Source organism: Drosophila ananassae, chromosome 2L, assembly GCF_017639315.1.
Source record: "Drosophila ananassae strain 14024-0371.13 chromosome 2L, ASM1763931v2, whole genome shotgun sequence".
NCBI classification, from domain to species: domain Eukaryota; kingdom Metazoa; phylum Arthropoda; class Insecta; order Diptera; family Drosophilidae; genus Drosophila; species Drosophila ananassae.
The window spans coordinates 9,570,637-9,580,764 of NC_057927.1; the positions used below are offsets into that span (position 1 = coordinate 9,570,637).

Genomic DNA, 10,128 nt, shown 5'->3' on the forward strand with positions numbered 1-10,128 from the left:
ATTAATTGTTTTTATAAACTAAAGAATACCAAAATACGGAATAAAAATAATAGCAATATGTATATATTTTTGTGTAGAATAACACAAGAGAATTGTCTCTTGCGTGATTTTATTTTATTTATTTTTTATTGTAGTTTTTATTATTTCTTTCTTTATTTTATAAAAATGACAGAGTCACAAATAAAGTTTTCTGTTAACACCAGTAACAGGCCTCTGTTCGGCATGACATCCTTTCTGTTAACTCGTAACAGCCAGCGACAAAGCTACAAAATGTTCTTATCTCATCTGTGTTTCTCTTTGACTCTCTTTGCAGTAAGTTATCGTGGACCAAAGGTCCTGTTACAGGCTCAGCTGTCGTGTAACCGAGTTCGTTAGCAACCGAGGCCACAGTTAGATGCTGAGCGATGCTATTACACGAGAACTGGCCACGAAGTCCTTTGGCGGCTGCGACGCCAGCTGCTCTGCCAAAAGCGATGGCATCTGCGAAATGGAACTCCCGATTTCGAATTCGCAGCTTCAGTCAGCTCGTAAGCCTGAAGCCGCGCGGAGATACTTTTCGACAGCATTCCCGAATCGTCGCCCCGATTGCTGTCCCATAAAAAAGGGATAAAACTGCCCATGAGTTCCCTTACTGTAGTAAAAGAAAGATAATTACGAATACATGTGCTTGAAAAATAAGACTCAAAGATAAGACAAGAATAAAATTTTCTATTCCATCCCTTTGCGAATGGTCAATTAAACATCAAGGATAGTTAAAAGACCCTCCTTCAAACCGAAAAATGAAACAGTGAATAAAATGAAAATACTTGTATTTGTAGTGAATGAACTTTTGGCATCGTAAAACAAAAATAAAACAAAACAAGTTTAAAATTGCTACATGGACGTGGCGACAAACTGAACAGGATTGGAAACTTCCGGTTCCGCAGAGTGCTTCAATTTCAGTTAAATGTCAACTCTAACCAAACCCAATTGGCACGAACATCCAAGAAAAATAAAGTGAACGGCTAAAAAAAGGTACTGAAGTACAAGGGCTTCTGTGTTGGGGGGCGTGGCTGGTGGCACTCGATGGCTTATCCAAATATTAAACACATGGATTCGTTTGAATTTGGCATTTAAATTATTTAAGTTGACAAACGCACATACACATACCAGCCAGTTCTACAAAACAGGATGCCAGGGCGTCTGCCACGCCCACATGTCCTTGTTTTTCTTTTTTTTTTTGCTGTTATTTCCTGCTTTCCCTTTCATGCGAGTTGGTACACGAAGAAATAAATTGAGTTGATTTCGTAAAGGAAATAAGCACATTATTTAATTAGATTGGCAATCATTAATTTTAACAATTGATAATTGGAAAAAAATTAAAGCATGTTAAATTTTTTATTAAAGACTAAAATTGTTTAAAAAATCAAAAATTATTTCTGTAAATAGGTTAATAATATAATTGAGTAGAGTATATATGTATATCCTTACTATATTTAATAAGCCAACAAATTTTTTTTATTGTGTACCAACTCCATTCCCATCGGCTTCTTCTCTGCTCCGAGCAGCTCTAATGTTTGTTATTTATTTATAACGACACTGACAGAGCGTATCCTTTGAACTTTTCTGCATGAGTTTGTCGCTCAAGTTTTATTTATTTATATTCTCTTTTTTCCGTTTCTCCATCTCGATTTGGATTTGGCATTCTTCTTTTGTACATCTTCCTTTGACACAGTGTTCAATTAATTGAGCCACCCGTTTGACCTCCACTTGGCTGTTCGATTCTAGTTTTTTGTCGCATCCCCTTCACTGCACTCGAAACAAAATAAAAAGGATCCGAAGAGATAAAAGCGTGCTATTGCGGGAGGACAGGGATAAACTGCATAAATCAACGCCACTGCCAAAGCCAAGAGCAACAATAACTGGAAGCAATTAATTTTATTCAAACAAGAGCAACAATAAGGACGCCGGCGAAAAAATGGATTACGGCTGGCTGATGTTTCTGTTCATCGCACTTTTAATTGGTAAGTTTTTGTGTCCGCCAGTAATCGAGGAAATTATTATTATTTTTTCCTGTTATTGCATTCAATTTATGCTTTGTTTTTGGTGTCCCTGGTTTTACAATATTTGTTTGGTTAATGAAGCGATGGCGGGGATTTGTGGACAACGGTGCGTATGCGAAATGTGAGCCGGTCAAATCACCGGCTTTTGAGTGTTGCTCCCGAATCGGTTTATTATTATTATTTTAATTGTTATTGGTGTTTGCGCGGAACAGAAACCGCAAATCAATATTGGGAAACTTTTGCCTCTGGTGAGTGGAGTGCTGGGAAAACTCTGCGCTTTTAATGACTTTTGCCATAATTTCAACGGCTGGCGCAGTTGCAGTTGCACTTTGGTTAGCTGCCTTGCTGCCGTCATCCCTTTTGGCATTTTGGTAATTTCTGCTGCCGCAACTTTCGCCAAAGGAGCACAGGCAGCAGCAACTGCAGCACATCTTGAGTGCAGTTTAAACTTAAATTGTATTTTTGAAATGTTCGCAATTAGGCAGACTGCCAAAGGCATCCCTCCATTTCTCCTGCTCTTGCTCACTCCTTGCTTGGTTTTCATTCCCTGCTGCCGGAGCACTGGAATTGCCAATGGCAATGGGGCAATTAATTTGCAGCACATTAAATGAGCTGGCTCACTTTTCTCTTATTTCTTTCCTATATGACCTAGAAATTGTATTCCATCATGTGTGCTAGCTTTGCCTTAGCAACTCTTTATTGTTGGGATTAGTTTATATTTTATTCTATAATTTTAAAACAAATTATAAAACTGCAATTTTAATTGAGATTATTCAGTTGGGAAACATAATTATTTACTAGTTCCTGAAAAGAAACTAACTATATTACTGGAGTGTGAAAAATAGGGTATGGTTCCTTTTTTTACAATTTCTTATGACTTTGGCTGAACAATTCCCCCACACCTCACCTCAGAGTGCTTTCATCCAGGGACATCAAGCTTCATGCAGTCGAGCACCCACACAAAGGGTTGCCTAACAAAAGAAAACAGGAGCCAGGAGTGGCGGAAAGAAAGTTCTGCTGGGGGAGTTGTAACTTTTCAATTTTCTGTGAACATTTTATATTTAGAGTGTTTGCCAGCAACAACTATTTAGCCAGCCTAATGGAATTAAATATTGTCCATTCTGGGACATCCAATTTACGATGTCGCCCTGAGTAACCGCAAAGGAACTACAACAAATAACAAGAGGCATGGCTCTGTTTATTTACATTGAAAAATCAGTTGGACTGCTTTATCATTCGGAACCCAATTAATTTGTGGATCCAGATGCATTCTGTTCTCGACTAAAAAAGAATAAACAATTTTGCTATTTGTTGGTATTTTATAGATACTTTTTCGGCACTTTGTGGGTTTTAGTGGCCGAGCTTAGGCCTTCTGATGAAATGAATATTTATGCATATGTTCCAGCCACAGGAGAAAACCGAGCTGTGTGGATTGTTGTATACACATATAAACACACACTTCACCACTGAACCACAAGGAGCTATTAAAAATAAAAAACAAGCCACAGCAAAAATGTTTGCCTAAATGTCTAGTCTCGGCCTCTCCAAATGAATTTATCACCAAACTTGTACGCCAGCCCAGGCCGTACTGTCCCCAGAAATGCCTATGTAAATTTGTCCACAAGTGGGAGGAGACTCGGAGGAAAGGTGTCCTGGAATGAATGCGTTTGCCACTCTCAAATGAAATGTGTAGGTTAATTATCAGTAAAGTTTTCTATGCTGAGGTGTAACTATATCTATGTGAGCTTGTTACTCTGGCTTCGCTCAACCAACACCAGGTTTTTCCATCCCCTTTTGTGTGGTTTAGCGGGGAAACCAGCTTAACCCACACAGAAGGGTAATGTGTTGGTTTGGCTTCCTCGTGACTTAAATTTTACCATTGTTCAGATGTATTTTTAGAGTTTTTATTAAATAATACGATAGTATTATGTGCCTTATTATTATGATTGAGTCGCTTATTAAAAATATGAAACTTAAAAATGGGCTTTAATGTAAGCTTTAATGTAATGTAATTCATGCTAAGCTTCAGAACTTGTAAGGGTAACTAGTTACCATTTTAGAGTCCTTCTGCAGAATACGCATCTCTCAGCTCATGTTAAATTTATTTTTGGCATTTCCAAAGCCAAGTCTTTTGACATTTGGTTAGTTCTTTCTTATCAGCTGTCTGGGCCAACCTTCCACTTGGTTGTTTATTTGGTCGGTAGCCAGCTTTGCTAAAACTCTGCCCCCAAAAACTATCACCGAGAGTACGTAGGGATAACTACATATGCCAGTTACATATGGCCGTGTATCCTTTGCTTTTGCATTCCTCTTCCTTCTCTCTTTTATATCCGATTCTACGAATCTCCCTCTGGTGCTGGGCCACCTGGCTAACTAACTGTTTTGCATATTCATTTCATGAAATTTCAAATTTATTCGATGTCTCATGTGCTAGGTCCTGCCGAAATTTGGTCACATTCCCCCAGTTTTCCCATTTTCCCAGGTCAGTCACCTGCGTGAATTAAAAATTACGTACAACCGAACGACATCCCACCCCATCGCCGGGCATCTCTCTGGATTTTGGTTACCAAATTTTGTCACTGCCCTGTGGCATTTTTTCTGGGACTTGATGGCCCTAACAGGATGTCAGGAGCAAATGCTTAATATGAAGCATATGGGGGGAAAAAGTATAGAATTTTTTCTCTTTATTATCAAACTATTATAGCTCTAGGATAATTTACTTGTGTTTTTTATAGTTTTTTGATAGTTTTATAAATTATCCAAATACCGGAAAGATACCGGGAAAAAATACGACTTACTGGTACCTAAAATTATTATTATTATTATTATTTGTTAGATTGCCCCATTGCATCAGCTCTATTTGTGACAGACATAAGTGTCCCGGAAATCGTAGACTTTCGGGACAATGTTACGTTATCCTGCAGCTACGACATGCGAGGTCACACTCTTAACTCTGTTAAATGGTACAAGGATCATGAGGAGTTCTTTAGGTAAGGCTAGCTTATGAATAAATATATATTTTCTCTTACTATGCATTCCTGTTAGATATTCTCCCCTGACGAGTCCGATTTATATGACGTTTGGTGTTCAAGGACTGCAGGTGCTAGATGGAAAATATTTATGCAACGAATCCAGCTGCAGACTGGACTTGAGTTTGCAAGGAGCTAAGTCGACTGGCGTTTACAAATGTGAAGTTAGTGGCGATGCTCCGCATTTTAAATTGGCCGACAAGGCCGACAATATGACGGTGGCAGGTTGGTCCTTCAGCCGATAATTTGTAAAAAATGCATATTTTATTTCGGAGTTTTTTTATATTTTTTGTAGCCCTACCTCAAAGCGATCCGCTAATAGAAAGTTTTAATTCAATGTACCGCATGGAAGAGTTTCTTAGTGCCACCTGCTCCTCGGACTATTCCAGTCTGCCCACTCGGCTTACCTGGTACATTAATGGCGAACAGGTGAGAAACCGAGCTAAAACAAAATATAAACTAAGCCAGTATTCTAGTTAGTATAGTATTAATAATATTTTGATTGTCGTTTCTAGCCCCTTTTGGGTGAGCTTCAGCCATCAATTGACACAAGCATTCCGGCCCATGATTACGTTTTGCGGCGCCAAAGGCTGCAAGTTCATTTCTATCTGCAAGGACAACGCTTTTTCCAGGCCGGAAAGATCCTGGAGCTCAAATGCGTGGCGGAAATTGAAAATTATCCAGAGCTAAGGCGTGAGACGACACTCAGTGCATCCTTGTCGCAGTTTGACAACTTTAACAATCAAATGCCGTTAAGACACGCAAATACAAGTGAGTTTCTATTTTAAATTCATAAGCTAAAAGTTTAAATTATAAGTGTAATATAACTTAGTTATTCATTTACATATATTTCATTACAAATTTAATTTCTTACTTCTTTTGTCTCTGATTTTTTCTACCACTCAAGATTCGGGAGCGAGACAAAGGAATAGTCTTGGTGGCAGGACATCAATAATTTCCGCAATCCTGGCGGTAATTTCTTTGCTCCAATGCCTGTGGCGCCCGTCATGAACACTCAAAGCTGTAGGGAAATTTGGGGATTAAGTGAAAACTGTCGATTTGGAATGGAAATTGCCTCGTTTGGCAACTTTGTCAACTATATCATCACGTTAGTTAGTCAGTCAGTTAGTCACTAGTTAGATAGTTAGGTAGGATAACAGACAAAGGTAAGACCGTGACTCTAGCCAATAGAAAAAGCTTTGGGTTGCCTAGTGTAAATACGGTTTGAGGTGCAAGGGCAAACCCAAGGAATAAAGTGTTAAAATTTATACATGCTATAGAAAAAAATAGTGTTAAGTGTGCAATTTATTTAAAACTATTTATTCTTTTCCGGTTTGTTTCGTAAAAATTAAATTTTTATGAAAGTAAAATAAAGAAATGATAAGCCTAACTAAGTTAAGGGGTATAAAATATGAAATTTTTTCATTTCTCATTTCGTTTATCCACTGCGAAGTTGTAAAAAACAAACCACAAACGTTTATGTTTAACACAATCGTTTTAGAAAACACCATGTTATCACTTTTCACATTGTGAAACACTCATATTATATACTTCTTTGTAGTAAAAATCATATTTTTCGTGTAAATGAATTTTTTGTGTCAGCTTTGCTATAACAACTATTCAGTAAAAAATGGGAAATTTATATTCCTTCGTATTGCAACTGACGGGGAAAAAAAACTGTATTAACTGCCTGACTCTGATACTAGCCAAAATAAGTCCCTCTCCAGCAAACCAATCGAATTTCGAATATATGTATATAGGCGTAATTTTTTCAATTGCCATTTGGCAATTGATTTTCATTCGTAGTGCACATGAAACATTTTCAAGCAAATATATTCGCGCACATCACACCACACACCAATGATAAAAAACACAACGCAAACAAATACTATACAATAAAAATAAATGTGAAAAAATAAAAACAAATATAATGGAAGAACATGAGATTTTATCAGCTTAAAACGAAAAGGCAGACGCTGTAAAAATCACTATAATTAAGTCTAGCATAGCCGTGCTGTAAATATAATTTTAAACATCCAAAACAGAGAACACACAACTATTAAATAAATCAAGTCGCGCTGCCTGGCTCAACTAAATACGAATGTATATAAAGCTATTCGCTATATATCTCATGTATTTACTTAGGCAAGTGGAAAAAACCGAACAGCAAAATAATAATCAGGCAGAAACGATTTATTTAGCTGGGCGACCATAAAAATAACACTAACTATTATCCGCTGGGTCAGATCCCTATAAATACAGCCACAGTAAAAAGTATTAAGCAAAAGTATTATACTACAGTATAATAATGATATGAATCCTGAATTTCGTCTGAAAATGTATCCAATTAAAATTAAACTCAGAGTGTGTGATGAAAAAGCATGGAAATTATAAAGCATAAATGTATAAATTAATTTATCTACTCATTCGCACATCTTTTGGTTGTAAAGAAAAAATACACGAGAACAAAATAAACGTGAGAAACTAATGGTAATGTATATAAAAGCATTTATTTTAATTTTTTGGTCCTTTTGGCGAGTGGCCATTAAATTGTGTAAAATATTTCAAAAGCGAACTGCAATGCATTTGTTTTTGTTTACCTGCTGTTCATGAAAAACTCAAATAAATAAGATGAATAAATAATTCAATTTATGGCTTTCAATGCGTTTATTCAAAGTTCGTTTCGCTAATCTGTATTATAACAGACATATTGGAACACGAGTATTAAATTAAACCGAAGGTAAATAAGTTTTAAATTAACAAAAGCCATAACTTTAAAGGAAAGTCAGACCTTTTTACTGTTTAATTTCAACTAAAATGTATGTATCAAACAAATTCTTAATTTCCATTTTTTAATACTTCAATACTTTTAGTTCATCTCAGCGGGTAAGTTTATGATAACTGTTCGACCGCCAGAACTTAAAGAGATAGTAAGTAATTCCCTGACAGCGTATACTTTTGGTCGTGATGAAATGTAGTCGTTTAATTTGAAATAATAACTTGTTTAACTACACAAATTTGCACAATTAATTATGCTAATGAGGCGCGTCCCGGTCAAAACCCGAAAGCCAGGCCAAAAAGGCAGCGAAACTGGAGAGCCGAGAAGGCTTAAACAATAAAAAGGGTTAAATAATTAATTTCAATGCTGCTGCAATTAGTTGCCACTAAATGTTGCATGAGTTCTGTCCAAGAGATGGGACAGGACAGGACACACACAAAAAGGAAGATGCCAAGACGAAAAGCTACAGTAAGACCCAAAAAGGAAAGGCCGTAATATAAAAGAGAAAAAGATAAAGACAAGAGGCCGAAGGGCAAAGACCAGGGCCATGACTTAATGAGCCTGGCCCTGGGAGCTAATCAAATTAGCCGGCCCATGGACTTTTGATCAAAAATGCAAAACTTTTCACATTTTCGCTTCATTTCGCGGACGCCACATGGCGTATGCGTAATTTATGTAATTTTAATTAGCCCGCCATCACTCTGTTGTAGTGACTTTTTCTCAAAACATGCGTGGCTTATGACGCATAGCTGTCATATTCCGGATTCGGCAAAGTACACTTAATTGAAATTAATTTTGCATTTTATTTTCCCCAAAGACTTTCCATGATTTTCTGGTGTTTATTTCGAGCCGACAGACGGCATGGGCATGGAATTTCAAACATTTTCAATTAAGAAACGGAAAGGGAGAGACACAGGCGCAGGCACAGACACAGTCAGGCCCTTATCAAGTGGAAGTTCTTGAGTTGCGTCTAAGTTACCGAAAAGAACGAGCAAGATCCAAAATAAAGTGAAGTGAATTTTTCGCGCTTTGGCATTTGTCAAAGTTTTTTACTCCCGCTCCTTGGCGCCTCCGTAGGACTCTTTCCCTCGAGTGTCCTTTTTGACTCAACTCGGCTTGAGTTCTTTTTGCTCTTTTTTCTTATTTTTTTCTTGTGCTGCTGCAATCGTCGCCTGTTTGCGTTTCATTAAAATCCATTAAAATACTGCAAATCAAATTAAAAGTTTCAACTTCGGGCTGGCAGTTGGCATCATTGTCAGACCATCATCATCACCAGCCGTTTACGGATTTCCCCCGGTCGTCCTCTTCTTCATTTGCATGCGCTACATTACCAACTGGCAAATGCAAATGCTTCGTCTCATCCTCCATCCATCGTCTTGCAGAAATTACTTTTTAATTTCTTCACTAATTCGTTGAATTTGTTGGCAAAAAGTTGACCAAGGGGAGCCCTGTCCATTGTTTATTAATTACATATGCAGTCGGGCCAAAAGCCATCGATAAACAAATAGCGAAACGAATCTGTTATGACCCGTTGACCTATTGAGTGCTACGTGACCCACAATGGCTCATTTGTATGTGGCCCAGATGGCAACCTCATCGCTCCGCATGCCACGCATACCAAACAGTTGTTGACACAAAACGGGAGCTGTCAGCTCCCGAGCCGAGTTGCTTATTCCCAAATTGATATGCAAACAGCAAACGACAAAGCGGCTGAGAGTCCTGGATCCTGGAGAGCGGCAAAGGCAAGGTCGAAGGCCGGCCTGCTCATCTAATGCTATTGTCGACGCAGAGATTTCAATTTTGATTCAGAACTGCCCTCGCCCAATGGGGCATAATCAAAATTGTTCAATATTAAAAACAAAAATGTAAAGCCATTCGCGGAATGGTTAATTTCAGGAACCGAACTGGGAATTTCTTTGTGGCTATTAAGGTATGGTATTTGAAATTGGAAAAGGCAGCGGTACCTCACACAAAAATTCTTCCTTAAAACAAAATTGTTGAACTTATTTTGCGTAACATAAGATAATCATGTTGGATGGAGGCTTCTTCAACATGTCGCAAAAAATTCAAACACAAAACACAAGCTGGCTAATCAAGCAAACAAAAATGCAAAATAAGGCACAGATCGCATGGAATCCGACACAATCAGATACAAAAACCAGACAACAGAAAATGGCTTGTAAAACGCCCTGTAAGACAACAATTGAAAAGAATTACCTTCTAACTCGAGTGCAAAACACACACGCACACCCATTCATAGGGGCTCAGACCGATGAAA

At 37.8% G+C, this 10,128-nt stretch overlaps 1 protein-coding gene across 2 annotated transcripts; it reads left to right on the plus strand.

Annotated features, from left to right (window-relative positions):
* Positions 1-489: 489 nt before the first annotated feature.
* LOC6500874 lies at positions 490-7,727 on the plus strand. Of its 2 annotated transcripts, none has more exons than XM_032456310.2 (7): positions 490-1,014; positions 1,715-2,003; positions 4,879-5,032; positions 5,088-5,296; positions 5,367-5,500; positions 5,587-5,842; positions 5,979-7,727. In XM_032456310.2, exons 2-7 carry the CDS (start codon positions 1,958-1,960, stop codon positions 6,080-6,082), a joined length of 903 nt encoding a protein of 300 aa, XP_032312201.1. In that variant the 5' UTR covers positions 490-1,014; positions 1,715-1,957; the 3' UTR covers positions 6,083-7,727. The 2 variants fall into 2 exon arrangements, with proteins under 2 accessions (XP_032312201.1, XP_001954086.1); XM_001954050.4 differs by having other exon boundaries at positions 1,768-2,003.
* The last annotated feature ends 2,401 nt before the right edge of the window (positions 7,728-10,128 follow it).

Bases quoted from the DNA above. Each gene is read 5' to 3' on its own strand.
- LOC6500874 (XM_032456310.2), top strand. From the start codon at position 1,958: ATGGATTACGGCTGGCTGATGTTTCTGTTCATCGCACTTTTAATTG. The intron at 5,297-5,366 runs GTTGGTCCTTCA...TATTTTTTGTAG, and splicing joins CGACAATATGACGGTGGCAG to CCCTACCTCAAAGCGATCCG. The intron at 5,501-5,586 runs GTGAGAAACCGA...TGTCGTTTCTAG, and splicing joins GGTACATTAATGGCGAACAG to CCCCTTTTGGGTGAGCTTCA.